The sequence below is a fragment of the Oncorhynchus tshawytscha genome, linkage group LG06 (assembly GCF_018296145.1).
Source record: "Oncorhynchus tshawytscha isolate Ot180627B linkage group LG06, Otsh_v2.0, whole genome shotgun sequence".
In the NCBI taxonomy this organism is placed as follows: domain Eukaryota; kingdom Metazoa; phylum Chordata; class Actinopteri; order Salmoniformes; family Salmonidae; genus Oncorhynchus; species Oncorhynchus tshawytscha.
Window position 1 is genome coordinate 28,860,588 of NC_056434.1, and position 22,736 is coordinate 28,883,323.

General features: G+C 42.2%; 1 protein-coding gene across 2 annotated transcripts in view; it reads left to right on the top strand.

Moving 5' to 3' along the window:
* mctp2a (multiple C2 domains, transmembrane 2a) overlaps nt 1–21,269 on the top strand; it is a 40,446-nt gene extending 19,177 nt beyond the window's left edge. The window contains exons 20-25 of one of the 2 annotated variants that reach the window (XM_024423544.2): nt 8,769–8,888; nt 9,936–9,980; nt 15,510–15,619; nt 15,792–15,901; nt 17,897–17,994; nt 20,244–21,269. In XM_024423544.2, coding sequence (XP_024279312.1) covers nt 8,769–8,888; nt 9,936–9,980; nt 15,510–15,619; nt 15,792–15,901; nt 17,897–17,994; nt 20,244–20,303 — 543 coding nt within the window. In that variant the 3' untranslated portion in view covers nt 20,304–21,269. The remainder of the gene's footprint in view (nt 1–8,768; nt 8,889–9,935; nt 9,981–15,509; nt 15,620–15,791; nt 15,902–17,896; nt 17,995–20,243) is intronic. The other variant, XM_024423545.2, reaches the window with a different exon arrangement.
* Nucleotides 21,270–22,736: the final 1,467 nt, after the last annotated feature.

A 22,736-nucleotide genomic window follows, 5' to 3' on the forward strand; every position in this document is an offset into this window, starting at 1 on the left:
AAAGTTCTGATTTCTAATCAGGCATCGCATCCTCAACACCTCACTACATGAAGAGCAGCAACAATCAAAACCTGAATATGGCCTTTGGAGCGACAGTCAAAGATAAGTATTGAGTATTAACACAGACAAAAGCCTTGCCATCTGAGACAAGAGTGCAGCCGAGGGGCCTTTACAGCCATTGCAAGCCCAGTGGCGTACCATTACACACGCCATTGCCCTGGCCCTCTGTGGGGTCAGCCACAGCACAGCGACACGAGGACCACTCCTCCCAATTTGCAATTAAGTTTGTGTTTGGAGCTGTCTGAAGCAGCATGCCAGCGTGCCTTAATGAAACAAGCTACCGCTCCTATATTTATATCTTTAGGCCCTGCTAATAGGTAACTGATTCAGACACTGACAGATGGCCTCCGCTTGCCTCTAAGATGTGCATAATTAGAGGATTGTCTTCTCCTTTCTACAGCAGCACTCTGCCTCTGCTGCTTCTCAGAATATGCTGCTAGGAACGGCTGCAGTGTAGGCTTAGACTTTAATATACATTACAATACATTATTTATCAGCCAGACAGACCATTGCTGCCGTTTTACACCACATGCATCCTGTAATGCATTACCGCTGATGTGGTTTCATCTCTGGACTGTGGGATCCTCCGCTAGTGCCTTACCAGAAAGCCTTAGCCGCCAAGCCGCTGTGAGTCCCATAGGCTAATGCTCTGACCTGCTCAAAACATGCAGTCAATTCAGGGAATGTGGATCTTCGTGTGTGCATTATGAAATACCTTTTGGTATGTGTGAAGTATTTTTGTTTGTTTGAGAGATTTGTCTCACAAAAGGAACAGTGCAATCTAGTCTCCCATGAGCTGTATTGGCAATGTTTTGAGCCTTAGGTATCATTGAGAATATCATTTAAAACAAAAAAGTCTTAGTCACATAACTTCTCCCTCCAACTGGCCAGCAGCATATCATCCTGCATCCCACTGCTGGCTTGCCTCTGAAGCTAAGCAGGGTTGGTCCCTGGATGGGAGACCAGATGCTGCTGGAAGGGATGTTGAAGGGCCAATAGGAGCCCCCCAAAAAAAAAAAAAAAAAAGAAATGCCCCAGGGCAGTGATAGGGTGCAGTCTTTCAGTTGGGACGTTAAATGGGTGTCTTGACTCTCTGTGGTCGCTAAAGATCCCATGGCACTTATCATAAGAGAATCTGGCCCTCATACCATAATGGCCACCTAATCATCCCCAGCTTCCATTTAGCTCATTCATCCACTCTCCCCTGTAACTATTCCCCAGGTTGTTGCTGTAAATTAGAATGTGTTCTCAGTCACTTACCTGGTATGATAATGGTTAAATACAAATTCCCTCATGTGTGGCAATCAGAAAAGTGAGTATTTTGAGTAGACTATTTAAATTGGGCATACAATGTACACTGTTTTAAAATCAAGATGGCTCATCTTATAATTATAATGCGAAGAGGAAGCCTGTTGAGAATGCAAACTTCTGCAGCGCTGTCATTGTTTGCAGGGCCTGAGGTTACTGATTCTGATTGCGTAATCTCCTTTGTAAATGGAGTCTATACTATTTGAAGTTATACCTTGGATTTTCCACCCATAGGTTTCAGTTTGAAAATAACAACTTTCTAATTAGGTAATGTTCAAATAATATTTTGCAAGCATTTAAATAAACTTCTGGCAAAGCCTCATAAACGTCTTCATTGGTAAACAGAAATACAAACAAGAAATGTGGATTTCTTTCAGCGCTTGTTTATGCAACAGTAATGAGCCTAGGATGTGCCTTTTTCTAAAGTTTGTCAATGGCCTGTTCCCTTCTTCTGGGAGAGAGAGAGAGTGTGACAGCTAAAATCTTCATCAAATAACTCCCTTTTAAATATGCTGCTCCCCAATACTGAGCTAGATGAATGTGCCATACATCAGCAGCAACTGCAGAGAGAGGGGTCACCCAGAGTTCTTTCCTGTAGATATTTCCAGTGCCTGTAGATGGCGCTATAGCACTGCTGAACTATGTAGTGGAGAGCCTGATGGGCGATAACTCTTCTCCCAGCTACAATTCTTCATGGGAAAAACTGTAAAAGTGAAAGCCTCCATTCTGTGGATCTGCTGGACCAACAGAACAGAAGTTTCTCAAACATACTAAAATGAGCATGTATTAGCCAGACATATTAATCTGTTTCAGAGGTTTAAAGTTGAGAACAATTTAGATTTAGATTAAATGGATGGAGGTCCTCAAAAAAAGAAAAGGGATTATTTACACATGAAAGCTGATTTTGAGCTTTTCTGTCATTAGAGCGCTTTAAGTATTTAAGTAGAATTAATATTTTAACATATTAGGTGGTCTCGTCTGTCCGGAGTTCTGATTAGAAAGAAACCTGTATATCTTATGTGATTATTTGAACAGCTTTCTTTTTGACACTGCCAGGTAGCAACTGGTTTAGACATCATTTGACAGCCTGTGAAATGCTGATTGCCTCACATCACAGACTGTAAAGATGGCTGTTGATGAATGTTTGATGCGGTGCAGCTGAAAAACACTGTTGGCAGCTGCCACAGCTGCTTTTTTTGGCTGATAGAATCCTCATCTCCCAGATGAGAGCAGGACAGGGTCAGATCTGGATCCAGAGGTCCCAAGGGACCACCTGTGAGGTGTCGCCGCACCACGCCCGCTTGCCCCCCAGCCGGGCCCATTACCCAGAATACCAGGACGGCCAGGATCAAAGCCATAGTCAGTGCTGTCATAATTATTCTAGTTAACACCGTCCCCAAAAATGACATGTTTGGTGAACACTGATCTGTCCCTTTTTGGGTTACTGCGATGCAATAATGCAGTATGTATGACCAGAAGAGTGTGAGAGGAGTGTAAAGTCAAACTGTATACATGCATGTGAAACCTCTCGTTCCTTTCCCTGCATCTGTTTTCTTTCTGTTGAAAAAGTTGGAGGACTGTGTGTGGCTCAGCTGGCTGGCCTTAAAAGACTGGGTTCTTGCGTCTCGGGGGTTACACTCTTGAACTCTATGGCTGTGGGAGTTCTCACATAGTTTGCATTGGGAATATGTCAGGGAGGGAGAGGGAGACAGCACTTTTGAAAATAGTCTAAGATGTATTAATTATTAAAGAATGGGATATCAGTATCCACAATTACTGAGAGCCGCCTTCCTATTTTAAATAGTCGGTACTGCTATTGAGGTGCCACATTGGATGGCAGTGTGTCAGTTGACAGCTCTAGGGGCTAGCTGGTAACCATAACCTTGAGACACGTCCTCTTATTATACAGAGAGCCTTTCTCTGGCAGACAGTTGTCTTCTCTCAATTAGAACATTAAATAACATATTTTCTACAAAATAGTACACTTGTTATTTTCAAGTTCATTTTAATAATTAATTGGCTTGTATAATATATTCATTTTCATTACAAATATAAAGCAATATGAAATTATAATTTCAGAGGATAAACAAGATGATGTTGCTATGAATAACACTGCAGCCCTTCTGTGTTGGTGCATCCGCCGTGGTGCTTTGTCTGTCCCTCCGTAGCGCTTTAATATTGTGCTTATTTTGGCCCCAGATGAAATGTGCTCTGTGTTTAACCCTGTGGTGTGTGCCGTATCGTAATGACTGCCTCTAACATGCTCACCACCTCCCCAGTCACAGAGGACACCTCTCCCAAGAGCCTGTGACCTGACCGTGTCTGTGTGTGGCTGTAACGGGGCAGACCTCGGCCCGTGTGCGCTAACATGTCTGTGAGCCGAGCTGACAGGGAGGGAAGGGAGAGAGAGTAAACGCTACTCCCTCCCTCCCCACCTCCTCGGGGGAAAGGCTCTCATGAAGGATCTGTCACCCAGGAGGTCGTTCAGTGCTAACGCTCCCGACACGGATTAAACACTTGTGGCCAGTGCTGGAGCTTGGGGTTGGAGTGGTCGCTACTGACAGGCACCACGGGGCCCCTACTGACCGCCCTGGTACAACCCTGGTCCAGCCCCGCTCCACCCTGACTCCAGACCTGCTTTAGCATTGGCATGTGTCAGACAGGCAGGGAGACAATGGCCAACACCGGTCTTGCAAGGAAATGCTAATGCCCTGCCTAGCGCTGCTGATCTTCTCTTGTCTTCCCTTCCCTTTGATAAGGAGCCCGCTATCGCTATACTGTACTAGTACTGGCATCCTTACTAGCAGCCACTGAATTTTCTTAACATTCCTAGAGTTCTAAGCTTTCAATTTCCTTATTTATGAATCATTATTGAATTAAACTCAAGTAGATTCATTGTTCAAATTTAATTAAATTGATAGAGTTTACATTGAAATGTATTGCCTTGTTTCATGGCATACTTAAAAGCCATTGCAGTAAGTAAAACTCGGGTTCATATTGTTTTTTTATTGTTTTTTAGAAATGGCTTGGATTATCAGAAACTTGTCTATACCAATGGTTTATTTGTGTGTACTGTGTATACATTCTTTAGTGGTCCGAGCTGCTACAGATGATACATTCATGCCCAAGAGGGAGATGAGATTTCCCCTCTCTCTCTTTCTCTCTCTCTCTCTCGCTCTCCCTAGTCAATAAGACTTGAGCTGAGCGTATGTGAAATATTTATTTAGCGTTAGCTCCGAGCACCATGGCTGCCCACACCATCTCTACCTGCCCTGCAGAGAAATCTCATCTGTGCTTCCTCTCTGCCTCCGACACCCCCTGAAAGCCTGTCCCCTTATTGGCCCAAGCTCACCACAAATTACATGTCTAATTTCTCTGCGTTTACAGCTGCTTTAAAGCCTACCACAGACTAGCGTCCCCAACATTAGCCCTCAGCTAGACTCTCTGTTCCAGCCTGGCTGAAAAAAAGGCCTGCGTGAGCCGAGCAGCCACTGGTGCCTTTGATTCATTATTAATGTCTATTTTTTTGTATTTTAATTTGGGGAAGCAATGCAGATTACTCCCACTGCCCTTGATTTCACCCAGAAAAAGTACATCTATACCAGAATGGCGATTATGCAAGGTTTTTACCCCTCTTTAGACACACACACACACACACACACACACACACACACACACACACACACACACACACAGAGAAAGAGAAAGAGAAAGAGAGAGACAGATACCCCTGGAGCCTGTAGTAAGCCTTGTTAAACTTATTCAGCTACATTCATGTAATCTGGCATCCATCCACAGCCCCACTGGCTGACCCCCATAATGCTAGTTGACTCTCTCCTCTCTCTGCTCTGTTTTTCTCTTAGTTTACAGTAGCTTTCCAAGCCCAACCAAATATAGACACAGAAGAGATAAGAATTTCCCCTTTTTATAGATTTCCTATAGTTACAGTATCAGAGCTGCTTAGTATTGTATTTGTAATTACGGTGTCCTCTTTAATGCAAGCTTAATGTCAGGGTAATAATGAGTGATACACTATTGGTAATAATTGCTATAATTGTAGGATTAAATACATTCAATGATATGATTCCATAACACATTTCCTTAGTTTGGCACATACAGTATATGTTTACATGGAGCTGTGTATATGTGCAGGGTTTGGCAGCCCTCCTGTCTAGTGTTTAGTCAGTCAGTCAGTCGTCTGGTTGGTAGAGTGGGTCCTCTCTCTCCCATTAATCAATTTGCAGGATGGTAGAAACTCTTGGAGAAGGCGTCTTCGACCTTTTGTTCCTACTGCGGTCCCCTCTCCCCCTCCTGGGAGAGTGTGGGTGGTGTGAGCTGCCATGCTTGCTCAGCTTTAAGAGTTATTTTATTCACACTTTTAATCGCTGAGTGCTTTATTATTAGGTGCTGGATTCTGCTGGCCAGGGGATCTGCATGAGAAGGCGCAGAATGCATTTACTGAAATCATATTAATGGCACTATAAAACAAATCTGTCAGCCTGTTGTTAACCCCGCTGGCAGAGTGGCGCTGCCCAGGGTCGGCCCTTCTCCAGACTCTTACAGGTGGCTAAGGAGAGTACATCTCCATCACCTAATCCACTGCGCGCTAATATTTTTTATTCTTTCATTATTAGACACCCCATGCATAATCATGTCGGCATTTTTCAGTAAAATGGTGTTTGTCAAGGGAGGTTTCCTACATTAAAGACACTCCTCTCAGACACACATACTAACACTTGTTCAATTACAAGTCGTTCATTATCCAATTCTGCTGTGTGTAAACGTACCGTTCAGGTAGATCATTTATTATTAGCTCCCCTGCTTTCTGTTTGTTGCTTTCTGTCCTTTTAGTGAAATAAATGACTGCTTTACCGCCAATGTAAAATATCAGTGTTGAGGTGTTTTGGATTTTAAGGTTCCCGTTGTCATGTGTAATTTGTAGTGGGATAAAAAAAAACTACGATAGGACTGAAATTAAATGGAGCCCAACTTTGAGGCCCATTAAAAGGTGGATTATTTTCAATATAAATGTACACTTAAGCCTGACAGGTTGCACTTGTCCACCCCGTCCTTTAATCACTCACGCTCGGCACTAATAAAACATAAACCACTTAGCGAGGAATTAGTTCTCTCCATTTCACAGAAGCCTCAGAGAATGTGAGGAGACGGGGGAAAGGTATAACTTTGCCTCTGCTCATTAATGAGAAATATCTGATGGTGAAGACGCAGCTCTGTGAGCCTGAGTGAAGGAATTCCAGCAGCTTTCCCAGATGTTCACAGTTACATTTTTATTAGTGTTTTTTTTTAAAAGCATGTAAATTCTCCAAACACGAACTGACACACCGCGAGGGAGGAATTGTGGAGATATTTCTGACAGTTTTGGTTTCTACCCTCATTTAGGTGCTCAGTTTAGACACCAGCCATTGTATTTCTCTAGCCTTTTATCTTGTCCACCAAGCCAGAGCGTTGTGAGCAGAAATTTGCATTAGTGGGCGATTATGAATACCTGTGACAGATTCTCTCTACTGACTCCCTGGGAGGAAATGAATTGCCTCCCATTGTTGACTCGCACAGGAAGACAGAGACCAGGCAATTAGACTTTAGTGGTTAATGTAGCAGCTTTTGCAGGGAGGGCAAGGGGGTTCAACATTCCTGCTGGGCTCATGTCAGTTTCCAGGCATTTTTTTGTTGCGGGAATGCTCTCAATATGACAAGCTACCTGTCCAGCAGCCTGCTGAATTCCTCTGGGGTGAAATTAGTGTTGGTTTAGAATAGTCTCATGGGAATAGAGGTGACAACATATGATGTAGGTTATTCATAAATAGAAGCAGACATGCTAAAGCTACCTCTGCACATCATGCAAATTCATTGTTTACCTTTAGGTTTTCCCACCAGCGTTAGTTGTGGATGCGTAATTCAAATCATTTGATATGGAGAAATTGCAGTAACATATTGTGTCCTCACATCTTGGTCATCCCACGGTGTTGTTCCTACACTTCACATTACACAGATATTATTGAACGATAGTTAACCTATGTGATGAGGAAGCCTAGGGCTGTGAGGGACCAGTGTTTGGAGTATTACTCATGGTTCACGTTTCCCTGGAGGCAGTTCGAATCCATTGAACCCAAGCCTGGCGTGGCAGTAGGTAGACTGCCCCAGAGCCAGTAGGGCTGGAAACAGGCTGATATGACAGGACCAGTCTGCTGTTTACAGGGCTCAAATGGAGGCCTGAAGGCCCAAGCGGTTCACATCCTGTCTAAGGTCTAAGTCAAACATATTGTTTCTACTGTAACAAGCCCCCAGCAGTCCACACTCAAACGGCACAGCATGCTATTGTAGTGAGCTAGTGTAGAGTTTTGAGAATCCATCCCACTCCTCATTCCATTGGGTGTTGTAGGTTACTAGGTTTGTTTTCTTCTAGCCTTATGGTTAAGTTCCTCCTCTCATGAAAACAAAGTTAAAGAAAGAGGAGGTTTTGTACCTTTTCAAAGAGTAAATCATATTTTATGAAAGGGAGTACTTATATCCATTACAAAAGAAAATGGCCTCCTCAGAAATGGGTAAAATGAATGTCTAGGCAGAGTGTTACACAGTAATAGATATAAAATAATACTAACTTTGAGGACTTCATTTCTTCATTGTCAACTTGCTGGTGTGCTCCTCCTCACACACTGGATAATTTCAGCAAGAGCCAAACTCATTAGGCTGTCACTAAATGGGTTTAAATGCAGCCGTCCAATTAGTGCTCTGCTGTGAAGTGCAGTGGGTGTTGTGTGCTATGCTTACCGCCGTTTCTTTACAGAATTATGAGGGATTACTCATTCAGTGTGATCCATCTTATTTCTACCAGGGGTCTTGGCTTTTCTCACTATCATCACTGTGGAGGGGTAAATGTTGCAAATGCTTCTCCAGTTGCCATATGTTCCTAGTCACAGTCAGTCAGACAGCCCAAATTCTTCCCAGTCTAAGAGGGTTTGATATGCTGTATAAAATACAGGATTCCATGCCTACCCTTGTCAGACATTCCGTTCTGCATAAAGGCACACTGCCAGCACTGTTATCGCTGTAAATAAATGGGATTTTGGAATATAAAAAATTATCCCCAAATGCCTCTCTTACCTCCCAGCCACTAAGATGCTGTGTAGTTTAGTGGCGTAGCTTTGCATTCTTCTGTGCTGTTCATGGGGCTTGGGCGGTAGGTAAACCCATTATGTTTATTTGGAGAGGTGCATGCTGGGATGTGTGGGGTGAGCAGGACATTGTGTCTGGGCTTGGGTTCTAGCCCATGTTGTATGACGGCGATGCCACCCTTCGTGCTATATCCGTGCTGTTTGTGAGTCTCACACCCCACTCTCTCCCACACTATGCCTCTCCCCGACCTCCCCCTGTCCTTCCAGACCTTCATGCTGATGGTGTGGACCTGGGAGCTCTTCATGATGCCCATCTTCCTGCTGCTGCTTATTGGCTGGAACTACTTCCAGGTCACCCCGGGGAGGGTCAGCAGCAATCAGGACCTGGTAAGTGTCTCCTCCTACTGTACTGTACTCTATACAGAGCTGGTCTATTCTACACACGTCATAGCAGCTCTTCATGTCCCCCTCGCCCACTCACTGGTCAGAAGCATACAGAGCAGAGCAGCCTCTGGCTGTCAGGACATAGATTGGCACTCCCACTAGAATTTGGCTGTGTCGAACTGCCCACAATGCTCTATAATAGTGAATGAAGAGTATGCCGTTAACATCATTTTTTCCAAAATATTAGCAAAATGCATTTGTTCATTTATTTACTATGTTGAGGCATACACAGTATTATTTGAGCATACAACATTGCATTGATGCTGTGTTGATACTGTTCTAGACACAGGGTATTTATTACATTCTCAAGATGGTACGGCTATCTCCTCTGTATCAAAGTCGAGGTTATGGAAATGAAGTCTCCCCTAGCCATGTCTGTAAAGGTTAATGCTGTTCCCACTTCTCAATGTCCCCCAATTTCACTGTGTTGTAAGCTATCTTGATGGCCAGGGCCCTGGCCTGCAAACATCCCCTCCCTGCACCAACATCCCCAACACCAACCCACTGATTGTGTTTGTGGCTGCTGGCAAAGATGCAGTCCCTGGGCAATGTTAAAGCCCGGGTTCACCCTCATATCAAGCGTGGAGCCTCTTTCACCTCTCCGTGACCCTGTGCCCAGCAGTAACACAGCCCTGTTCACAGGCAATGTCACAGTGTGCACCATGTAGGCATCAGGGATGAGTTGACGTGAAGTAAACTAGGCAACGGCATCCAAATTAAATGTTTTTTTTCCCTCTTTCTGTTTTGATGTTGTGAAGAAATGAGATTGCTTTGCTGTGACAGTGCTCTTGTGAGGAAGGCCCTCTTTCACCTCTCCTTTTGTGTGAGGTCACCCCTGTGATGCCGTCTCTATGAAACAGGCCTCTCCCAATAGGGGTATATGTACTAGAGCAGGATTTCATTACTAGGTGTTTGTTCAAAATGCTCCAGTGCCCGCGTGTGTCCCTGTCCATTTGAAAACACACTCTACCTCTCTCCATTCTCTTGTAGACGAACATGAACATGACCTCACATGATGAGGAGGAAGATGAGAAGGTATTTTATTTGATTTATTTCTAACTATCTTAATAGTCAAATATTCTGTATGCCAAGTTATACAAGATCTAGTTGTGACTTTTGCATAGTTCCACTGGAAATGGTCTCGCAGAAACAAACATTTAATGCATTCAACATTAGGACAGAATGTAGGAAATAGTACTGCCATGTGACAAACACGTCTCCTTCAGCACTTACTACACTCTATTCCATTGGGTATTCAGTATCACTACAAATGTGCTCTTCCGCAGTATCCCAGTCCTTTGAAATTCAAAATCTATGTTAAACTGCATCATTAATTGAAGTTTGTCTGCCATTGGGGATATTAGTAGCGAGTGAAGATGTATTCACTTTTCTAAATTAGGCTAAGCGCAACGGTACAGCAGTATACACATTTACAGACATCTGAACCGTATGTACTTATCTATTCTATGAAGATTAACACTCACTTAAACAATTGGACCTCTGTATTCATAATGACGTCATATTTCTAATTGTTCATCTGAATGTGATTTTTTTTCTCTTGACACCCAATACCAAAACAAGTATTTTAATGCACGCCAATACCAAAACAAGTATTTTAATGCACGCCAATACCAAAACAAGTATTTTAATGCACGCCAATACCAAAACAAGTATTTTAATGCACGCCAATACCAAAACAAGTATTTTAATGCACGCCAATACCAAAACAAGTATTTTAATGCACGCCAATACCAAAACAAGTATTTTAATGCACGCCAATACCAAAACAAGTATTTTAATGCACGCCAACACCAAAACAAGTATTTTAATGCACGCCAACACCAAAACAAGTATTTTAATGCACGCCAACACCAACACAAGTATTTTAATGCACGCCAACACCAAAACAAGTATTTTAATGCACACCAACACCAAAACAAGTATTTTAATGCACACCAACACCAAAACAAGTATTTTAATGCACGCCAACACCAAAACAATTATTTTAATGCACGCCAACACCAAAACAAGTATTTTAATGCACGCCAACACCAAAACAAGTATTTTAATGCACGCCAACACCAAAAGGAGAAGACAAAAGAGACATGGTCTTTATTCCTTATTCCTCCTATCCAGACATTTCCTTTCATTTTAGTCAGGAGAGCGAAGAGTTAATGGGATGTGCATTATTGCTTTATGGTGGGGAAGTGTGGATCTGCTGCAAAGCCTCCAAGCAATGATCCCTCTGCAGTACATCTAGGCCCAGGAATCATATCCATAATATGCTCAATATATTCTGTTGTGATGACCAGGGGCTACCTTCATATGGAGAGGAACACCCTCCGCTAAAAAACAGGCCCGTCCTCCAAATCCTGTCTGAAAGCAAAGGCTAATTCATGGATGAAACTCTCATGATATGTGTGGATACACATAACGCAGCGTACGCTTAGTTGCACTGCATTTGTAATAAGAGCTTAGAAGAGACAATCCTGCGGCCAAATATATATAGCAATGATATGACAATTGTGTGTTTGTATGAATAGTGAATGAGGATGTGCCGCTTTTATAGTGTTCCTTTTAATAACGCTACTACTGAAATAGGATCATTAGAAGCAGGTCTTTATCATCTCAATGATTTGACAGTTTTTGGTTTCCTTTCACCTTACTTTTTTTCTTTAAGATTAAAAAAGAAATGCGATTTTCAAAAAGCAGGGAGGAGATTTTTCATGTATTGCCATGTATTGCAGAGTAACAGTTTAAACCAAATAATTCCTGTTCCTTGAAGTCCTCTCTGAACGGTTTAACATGAGCCAGCTAAGACCATTCACACTCTCTTCTTTAATTTACTAATGAAGCAGTTGCCTGTGTTTGTTTTAAGCTGTCAGAATTCATTTAAAGTGGCTTATTTCTTTCGTATTATGGGTTTGATGTCACTTAAATGTGATATCATGCAGGCAGATCAAGCAGTGTAGCTTTACACTTCATATCAAGGTCTTCTTTCAAACTATTTGGGGTTAAAGAGTGGTCAGTGTTAAAGATGTGATGACGTCAAAGGCACAACTTTTTTCCCTAGTCCTTTTGCGAAGATGTGAATGAAGGCTATCTCCTCTGAGAAGGTTACCATTAACACTCAAATGTGAGAGTGTTAAAGATGTAGAACAAACGGGGTCTGTAAAATGTATATATGTTCAGAACTTTTGTGAAATAGCACAGTTACAAATAGAAATCAAACTGGATGGACATCAGAAATAGAGGAAGGACTAAAAACAAACAAAAAATAACTATTGTAAAATAGACTGTGAATGTAAAACGTGTATAAGATGTATAAATTGAAGGTAAACGCAGAAGTGTTTATTAGTTTACTCCAATTGGGGGATCGGCGGTAGAGTTTGCGGGGAATAATAATAAAGGTATATTCTTTAAAAAAGTATGTATGTCTATATAGGTATGTGTATGTATATACAGTATGTGTATATGTAAGCATGTGTGTATGGATATATATATTTACCCCAAAAATATATGGGGGATTGGAAATGATGCAGACAATTACATTGATGGAACCAATATTCTTTCCGCAATATTTAGCTGATCCACCCCTTAAAAAAGGGAGAGAAAAAGAAGAAAAAAAAACACTCAAATATGTGTTTCCCCTGTTTTCCCCTGGAGGAAGGAAATATATAAACCTCCGCTAGAGCACTAGGAATGTGACGGCATGACGTTAAGGAGAGACGAAAGGCCCGGCTACGTTACAGTAGGATAACAGATCTCTCTCTCTCTCTGTGAACAAATCTGTCCTCGGGGAAAGAGACGGTTTACAAATGATGTGGCCAAAGTGACTTCCTTTTGGCCTTAGGTATCAATTGTGCAGATAGACAATATTTAATCATAACATAAAAAATACAAAGCAAAACAAGCCCATAGATCTCCATCATAATGAACAGAGAAGATAAAATAGGTCTCCTATGGCCTTTGGCTGGTATGGCTGGTCTGGGGGAGGGAGAGGGCGCACATTCTCCTCAAGCACTGTCCAGGGGAGCAGGGGGTTGGATTCGGGGGGTTGAGGAGGTGGCAAATTGAGCTGGAGGGGTGCTTTCGCTTACCCCCTCAGACCGTTGTCACCACTGGGTCACCTTCAGCACACCGGCCAGACCGACTGCAGACTGTGATCAGTTATGTGCATTATGGTAGGTAGGTACCCGCTAAAACGTACTGCTTCTGGGAGCTGCTCACTGCTCACACGTTTGTTTGTGTATTTATTTGTTTGTTAGCTTGTTTTAACACCATACCAGAACCTATGCCAAAATCACAGGTGTTTTTCATTAAGATGTGCATTTTCGCGCCTTTGTGGAATAAGTCACTAGAAAATATTCAGTCAAGCTTTGAATGAATATTCAAATTTGATGCCATTTATTCAAATTAAAGCAATGTTAAATGAGCTTTCTTAAGCGTTTGATTATGCCCAACATGCCTGTGAAACCACATTTGCTATTTACCTTTGTGCAGAAGATCAAATCTGTTCCCATTACGGCGCCTTAAAAGGTAGCGTTTACCATTTTTTTTCTGAAATGAGAATATGATTTGACACATGTTTTCTAATCAGTACACATTTACGATTTATGTGGTCCACCCCCCTCAGTATACCCATCCCTTTCCAAGCTGTTTTATTTTTTTTGTTTGCCAGGAGCACAGAACAGTTTTGTAAAGGGCTAAAAAGGGAAATGAACAAAGATAAATAATATCATCAAATGAGTGATGTAGTAAAGGACTTCCAATTTTCATTACTATGGAGATGGAGTACTTCAAGGGTCTTAAGGGAGATGAATGGTGATAATCAGGAGAGCTTGTTGATGCGCACTTTATAGTACATATCTTTTGGACCTTTTTTTTATTCAAATGAAAGCCTATCTTTGGATAATCTTTGTCTACATTTACCTTGTGCACACAGGCCTATCTGTTACAGTTAAATAAGAGTTCATATCTCTTATCAGGTTTGAATCCTAATTCATGTTTAGGGGGCCTTAAACAAGTTTAGATCGAGATATGAAAGGGAATCTGAGCCTAACTGATGAGGCTCCATATCCAGTGAGCTCTAATTTCCCTGTGCGCAGCTCTCTCAGTCCATCAGGAGCACACAGACATGGATCTTAATGGCTTTTAGCAGGCAAAAATCTGCTTTGAATGAGAGCTCAGGAGAAAGAGCTCAATTAACACCTAATGTGAAGTAAAGGATCTGCATTCACATTAGACTGAGGTTGGTTTTCTTTATGCCTTGCTGCAGACAGTGCTGTGTCTCTTCTATAGGATGATAGGCTACAGTACTATCCCTCTGTCTCTATTGTATGACACTATGGGATAATAATCTCTTCACGGATCTCTCAGAGAAAGCATATTTGAGATATTTCCAGCGGCCTGGTAGGGGAGGCTCTCTACAGGGGTGGGAATTGCTCTCTTCCTGTGTTTGTTGTGGAGGAGACTTGGGACTGACAGTGGGGAGTCTATCTGTGCTGGGCTGGCGGACAGCGTGTTTTCCCAGGGGCTGCCTCATGAGACTCTGATAAAGGCATTCTGTCTGGACGTTGTCACTGAGCCCAGGCTGGGGCTGGAACTGCCTTCTAACACAAACATATAGACATCCTCAAGCCTCCTGTTAGACTCCATCAGATATCTTCCTCCCCCTCTCTCTCGCGCTTCTCTGTCATCATTTCTGTCATTATTTCCTCCTTTTGATGTCTTCTCAGCCCTCTTTAGCTCACATTACTGGTGTTATCATCTGCAGCCTCTCCTCTCCCTCTGGAAAGCTTCACAGTGCTGCTTCTTCTCTGCCGTTACCAGCACTCATCTGATCATGTCTATTTCAACTGAAGAATATCTGTTTTTTCCCCCACACTGAAATTGGCAGACACCATACCATGTCCATCTGGTCTATATAGGATGTCTGTATCATATCACGGCTTTTGCACCATGATATTAATTTAGCAATACAAAATGAACAATATAACACTATTAACACTACCTTGGTGATGAAAGTGGACATAGCCAAAGCCCATTCACATGAAATTAGTCTTATATGAGTGAAAATATATCCAATGATTACAACCCTGTGATCTGGGATGGCTGAGCCACTGCTCTCTCACACACAGAGGTGTGAGGACAGAGAGCCAAACAGAGTATAGAGGTGGGTGGGATAGAATTGGCAAAACAAGTCTAAACCCGCCCCGTGGATTGGTTGCACCATGTAGCCTCTTTCTACTCTTCCTGTCTGGGTCATCTGGGATGCTGCCTGATTGCTGATGGCCATTTTATGTCCGTCTCATCCTCCAGTCAATCTGTGATTTAGATGTAGAGCACTTCCATTGTTTGTGGCGGACAAAAGCAGAAATCATGACAGCTTTCCAACGTTGAATCTGCCTCGTTTTCAAAAGCATAGTCTGAAGAGACATTATAGGCCATTCAATAGATGGAATTACTCATGATAGTACAGCAGAGATGAACTGGGCTTTGTTTGCTTCCTCAAACAATTGACATGCAGCACAGTAGACCTCATCAGTGCCTGTGTACTTTTAGGAATCTGGGAAAAAGGGACTGATGGAGAAAATCCATATGGTTCAAGAGATCATCATCACTGTCCAAAACATTTTGGATGAAATCGCATGCATAGGGGAAAGAGTCAAGAAGTAAGTTTGACATTTTATGCTTACAGTATACTTACTGGTGAGTTCACTGTTCTCTTTAGCAGTGGGTGTATAATGCTTTGGCTAGCAACTACATTATTGATTGTGCAGTATCTTGTAACATCCTGGTCATAATGATATTCTGACTTTATTTGGTTTAATATTTCATCCACAGCACATTCAACTGGTCTGTGCCCTTCCTGTCCTGCCTGGCCTGTTTGGTTCTCTTTGTGGCAACAGCAGCATTATACTACATCCCACTGCGCTACATTATCTTCATATGGGGTAAGTCAAATATACAGCATTATTTTTATTATAAATACTGTAATTTGTAATGAATAGCTCCCCTTCGGCAAAACATTGTTGAAGAAGACAATCACAGTAAATAGCGCTTACATCCATTATATAACAGTCATTTGAACACTCACACCTCTTGAATGCCCAGAGCTCAGGCTGCTAGCTCCAGAGGCCCATTGTGCTCAGAGCTCTGCTCAGTGTGACATGTAAGCAGGACAGTCTAAGGCTAGGCCCAGGGTCTGTGAGAAAACAAAGCCGAGCAGCGAGGCAGGGAGAACATCATGCTGTATATAAAACAGGATGTCCTTGGGCAGTGTAAGCTACTGGTGTAAACCCTCATTATCTGCTCCAGTCCTACAGAGATAGACAGTTGCCTCAGCGGTCAGAGGGAAACAGACACTCCTCCTCCAGCTGTTAGCCAACAACTAACTGTACTTCTACACTGCCTCCAACACAATCGATACCAAAATCATATCAAACAACAGCACTGATACACTCTCCTGACTCCACAGTTAACCCCCATGTCTGGTTGCAAGGCAAGCCTTTCATGTAGTCTGTACACATTTAGGTCCTTAGGTTCTTTGTGTACATGTTGAGGTAAGCGCTGTAGCTAGCAGTGAGTATATGGTCCCATTATGGTCTGTTTTCTTTCCAGAACTACTGTGGAATGCAACCAAATGGGGAGAAATAACAGTATTGAGCAAAGAATAAACTTATTTGATTGAGTGATATGGAAAGGTAGTTGGGAGTGGGGTGGTGATAGGGGGAGGGGAGATTGGTGGTAATCTCTGCTCTGGGCTATTGTACTGAATGTGTACTCAGAGGACCTGAGTCGCCTTTGGATACAGACTAAAGTATATGTTCTGCAGTCAACTATCAGGCTCTGTTCAAAAGCTGTCATGGATGTGTGTGTCTGCCTGCATTATAGCATCCTCTGTACGGTTGTGCTGACAACTTCTACATTTGTGATGATACATATCCATTGCACTGTCCATACAACCCCACCACCTTATTGATGTACTGATTCAATTTAGTTCCTGGGGATCAATTCAAATAGCATCACAGGGTGCAATTTCATACAGTGGTGAACATAGACGTGGGAAATAGGGGTGCTGAGGGTGCTGAAGGAAAAAATATAATCATACAAAAATAATTACAAATATACAGTATATATATTTTTTCCTCACAAAAGTAGTGCACTGGGCCTTTACTAGTATTAGCTGACCGATATAGACGTCTGTTGCTTTGCTTTAGCAAGAAAGGTAGTTACACAATTAAGAACAGTATCTTGTAAGAGTCGTTGCCCTGTCATGTACATCAACATGTGCGAAGTTATGGGCAAAGACACAAAAAATCCTTATCAAATTAAATATTTGTCTTGATCAAATAACATGTAAAACAACCACTTTTTGTGCAGTAGTACCTACCATCAGCCTGAAGAAAAACAATGCACAGTACTGTAATTGAGTACATTGAGACATCAAGTGGTTTGTGATGATGTGGCTCAGTTGGTAGAGCATGGAGCTTACAATGCTAGGGTTGTCGGTTTGATTACCACAGTGCTAAAAAGTATGAAAATGTATGCACTCACTACTGGAAGTTGTTCTGGAAGAGCGTCTACTAAAATGGAAAAGGAATGAATAGACCATTTCAGTTTTTACATAGAAATACAGTGTAAGTTGCATTTACAAAGTATTTCAAGAAACTGTAAAACATTTTTATATTTCACAAATATTATCAGATTAACTGTTTTATACATATAATTATCACACTCAAGTTAAAAATGCTGGTAAACACTGAAATACATTTTGTAGAAAATTTTTCACAAAGGCTTTACTACTGTAGTCCTGTATTAGTGGACCTTTATAAACGTAGCTATGGAGGTGAAAGCGCTAGCGATAGGTAGCAATATTTTTTTATCCTTGTAAAAATATGCAGGTCTGGATGACACCTTTATTTATTAACGTGTCCTTGCTTTCACAGGCATTAACAAATTTACCAAGAAGCTGCGCAACCCGTATGCCATTGACAATAATGAAATACTGGATTTCATCAAGAGGGTGCCCTCTGATGTTCAAAAGGTAAGGGTCCAATTTTCCATACAGACAGAGGGAATTCCCTGAAGATATCTGCATTATTTGCTCTAACAGAATTCCCAAGTGTTGTGGAAATATATCCTCTGGCTTTGTTTGATTATTAATGGACTCACGCCTTTAAAGCACCCATGGCCCAATTATTTCTGGCAGTGGTTTGATGCAGTCGCCCCGGTGCCTGGATGTGTTCTACTCTGATCTGTCCTCTGCCATATCGCTCCAGCCTCGTTCCTGATTAGCAGTTTTGTCTCTCTGTGATAAAAGTGCTGTGGCATCCGGGCCTATGATTGGCCAGGGGACGGTGGCGGGCCCCTGATGGCTGTAGTTGTGTGTGGCTGGTGTGCCCAGCTCTGAGTCAGTTGAGACACTCTGACGTGGCCCCTGTCACATCAGGGTGGGGGAGTCAATGAATGTAGTCGTGAGCCCCGGCCGTCCTGCTGGCTGCCATATGTGATCATATATTAGCCATGGCTGATATGTCATTTGCGGTTACATCACAGGGCTGATAGTAAATAGCTGCCAGGGCAGGGTGCTGTACTTTAAGTGGAGCTGGGTGTTCATCCTGTTCACTCTCTGTTTTGTTCTCTGACTGAGAGAGAGGCTGAGTGTGGGCAGGAAATAGAGCAGCACTGCTCCTTCCTCTCCCAGGTACTTTACAGACAGTATTCAACCAGGATACGTGACTGTCTGGATCTGGAAAGACACTCTGAACCCCAGTCTCTTTTGCTGCTGTCCCCTTGATGTCCCTCTAAGAGTTATTGCCAAATGTTCAGTGATGTTGTTGGAGAGAAGCCTATGTGATTTTTCAGCTGAGCAAGTTGGCAAAACAACATGAATACATTTAATTTCACCATCTTTTATATGTCTCACATCTTTTATATGTGACACGTTTGTTCAAGTTTTGAAAATGACCATGGGGACAATACTTTTTAGTTTATGGTTCAGCTATGTCCTGGATGATGGCTACAAATCATTCATGATGACTCACCACTACGTAAACCTCTGTGAACAATAATGTTGCTGAATAATACAAACACAATAACCATAACAATACACCACAGATTGCTGTTGTTACCTTACAACTTCAACCCTTAGAAAGGCCTAGGTATGGACACAGTCGAGCCATATTACAAAGGCTGGAAATGGACTCCTTTCTCACAGCAAAATTACTTGGCAATTAGAGCCTGTGCAAATCTACAAAGCCCCCCTCAAACCGGGACTTCTGACAGCAGTGTGTCTGTCCTGAAATAAGAAGCATCTGTCAGTTCTGAGAACAGTTTCATGTTCTGATGCAGACGGCAGTCACTTTGTTCTCTCATTCATTCCATCTCCCATTCTAATAATCAGGATTTGGTAATTAGTATGGAGTCTCTACCTTGATTCAACAGAACCATGTTACTGTTGTAGCAAAAACAAATGCTTTTGAAAGCAAATTTTCTTAAAACTTCATCATGCTGAGTTTCTAAATCTTTTTCAAACTAATGTTTCACATAGTTTTTATTTTATTTCATGTTTTTTGGCTTGTTTCTTTCACTACACACATTACAAAAATTACACAATAATGCCAGATATTTCAGATACTTACGTTATTTAAACCATTGGCCATAGTAAGCTCCAATTTGGAAGTTTAATTCTAGATTTTCCGCCTTAATTCCTGTTACAAATATTTTTGGACATGACATTGACATGACACAATCATTGATGTTGAGCCTCATAATTCTACAGTGCAAACATACTGTAGCTGAAAGGAAAAAGGGGTTTAAGATCAAATGCCAAAGTGGCATGTCTCTTTTTTTCGTATGAAATCGGTCATCTTTGAGATCCCATTGAAGCATGTAAAAGTCGACATCCCATCGATGCTAGGTGCTACTTTAGTCAAGAAACCTGGCTGAGGCTGTTCTTTGCTTCCTATAAAGTTTTCTCAGAAAGGACACAACTTGCATGAGTGATTATGCAGTTTACTCCCTCACTGGCAGGTTGTCTCAAAAGTTGATGACAGCTTCTAATATTGCGATTGTGGCAGAGGAGGGGGGCGTACACTGGTACGGAACCCTTGACTTCTCAAATCCTTCCTCCTTGTGATTAATCCCCTCTGCTCCTGTGTTTATAAAATGATTCATTACAGGCGAGCCCGCCTCGCTTTCCTCTGCACCAGCTTTCCTCGGGGGAGCCATTACCGTGCGCTCTACTGAGTTCAGATTACCTGTCTCTAACCAAACTCCTGTTTGTTTTTACAGGTGCAGTACAGCGAGCTGAGAGCGCCCAGCGTCCAGAGCCCACCACGAAGGAGAAGGTAAGCCCCTTGGACGTGCTGGATGAAAGGACCAGGCTCCTTCTGAAAACGGCGCAGCCCAGTCTGCTACGATGACAACGCTCCAGTGCCAGCAGAACCTGCGACCCCTTATCCCCTTGCTCCCCCCTCTCCCCTGCCCTGTGCTGTGGGGGTGCAGTCAGCCGCTCTCCCGCTTGTGTGTCTGCCACCCCCCTGACAGGGGCTGTGCACTGCACCGGGCTAGGAGGACAGCACATGGAGCTGTCAATCATAGAGCCAGAGACACCGTCCGCCCACTCCTGCCCAGCTTGCATCCATTCATGCATTTTATAAAAAGAATGAGAGCTAGAGTTTGGTTTAACTCAAACCACTGCTGTTTTGCTTTTATAGATTTGAATAGTAACACCTTGATCAGACTTGACAGCCTCATTGCATCAAGGCTGCCTAAAATATTCTGCAGTCAAACTTTTTTCATTACGTAATCCAACATTTGTGCTGCAACAAAAGTTAAACATTCCCCTTTTGCTACTATTTCTGTCAAGTCTATGCATACAATTTGATGTTTACATTGGATTTATCCAACATACGCACCACCACACGAAACACACTGCAACTGCCTCTGCAACGCAATGCTGCAAGTCAAACACAGCGTTACATTGGAAATTAATGTACTTCTGATGTACAAAATGCGCCTTCGGTCAGATCACCACGTTCAACTGAACTGCTGCAATGCTTTGACTCATTTACATTTTCATTTCATATAAGGGCAAATACAATACTGTAACTGTGCTAAATCCAGTTATTACTTTGTGGTCACATTTATTTATTATTATTATGTATTTTTTTTATTAACCCCCCTCTTCGGAGGACACATCTTGTTTATTTATTTACAGCTTTTCTGCTACAATTAACAAATCAAATCAAATTGTATTTGTCACATGCGCCGAAAACAACAAGTGTAGACCTTACCATGAAATGCTTACTTACAAGCCCTTAACCAACAGTGCAGTTCAACAAGAGTTAAGAAAATATTTACCAAATAAGCTAAAGTAAAAAATAATGAAAAGTAACACAATAAATAACAATAACGAGGCTATATATAGGGGGTATCGGTACCAAGTCAATGTGCGGGGGTACAGGTTAGTCAAGGTAATTTGTACATGTAGGTAGGGGTGAAGTGACTATGCATAGATAATAGCAGCTGTGTACAAAACAAATGGAGTACCAGCCTTTATTTTTTACTATTTTCTACATTGTAGAATAGTAGTGAAGACATCAAAATTATAAAATCACACATATGGAATCATGTAGTAACCAAAACAGTGTTAAATAAATCCAAATATATTTTACATTCTTCAAAGTAGGCATTCTTTGCCTTGATGACAGCTTTGCACACTCTTGGCATTCTCTCAACCAGCTTTACCTGGAATGCTTTTCCAACAGTCTTGAAGGAGTTCCCACATATGCTGAGCACTTGTTGGCTGCTTTTCCTTCACTCTGCAGTCCAACTCATCTCAAACCATCTCAATTTGGTTGAGGTCGGGTGATTGTGGAGGCAGGGTGATCTGATGCAGCACTCTATCACTCTCCTTCCTGGAAAAATAGCCCCTACACAGCCTGGTGGTGTGTAGGGCCCAAACCAGATGGGATGTGCCTTGAATTATAAATAAATCAGTGTCACCAGCAAAGCACCCCCACCACATAACACCTCCTCCTCCATGCTTTACAGTGGGAAATATAAATGCGGAGATCATCCGTTCACTCACACTGCGTCTCACAATGACACAGCGGTTGGAACCAAAAATCTCAAATTTTGACTCCAGACCAAAACACACATTTCCACTGGTCTAATGTCCATTGCTCGTGTTTCTTGGCCCAAGCAAGTCTCTTCTTATGATTGTTGTCCTTTAGTAGTGGTATCTTTGCAGCAATTTGACCACGAAGGCCTGATTCACACGGTCTCCTCTGAACATTTGATGTTGAGATGTGTCTGTTACTTGAACTCTGAGAAGCATTTATTTGGGCTGCAATTTCTAAGGCTGGTAACTCTAATGAACTTATCCTCTGCAGCAGAGTTAATTCTGGGTCTTCCATTCCTGTGGCGGTCCTCGTGAGAGTCAGTTTCATCGTAGTGCTTGATGGTTTTTGCAACTGCACTTGAAGAAACTTTCAAAGTTCTTAAAATGTTCTGTATTGACTGATCTTCATGTCTTAAAATAATGATGGATTGTCATTTCTCTTTACTTATTTGAGCTGTTCTTACCATAATATGGACTTGGTATTTTGCCAAATATGGCTATACTCTGTATACCCCCCTACCTTGTCACAACACAACTGATTGGCTCAAATGCATTAAGAAGGAAATAAATTCCACAAATTTACTTTAAAGAAGGCACACCTGTTAATTGAATTGCATTCCAGGTGACTATCTCATGAAGCTGGTTGAGAGAATGCCAAG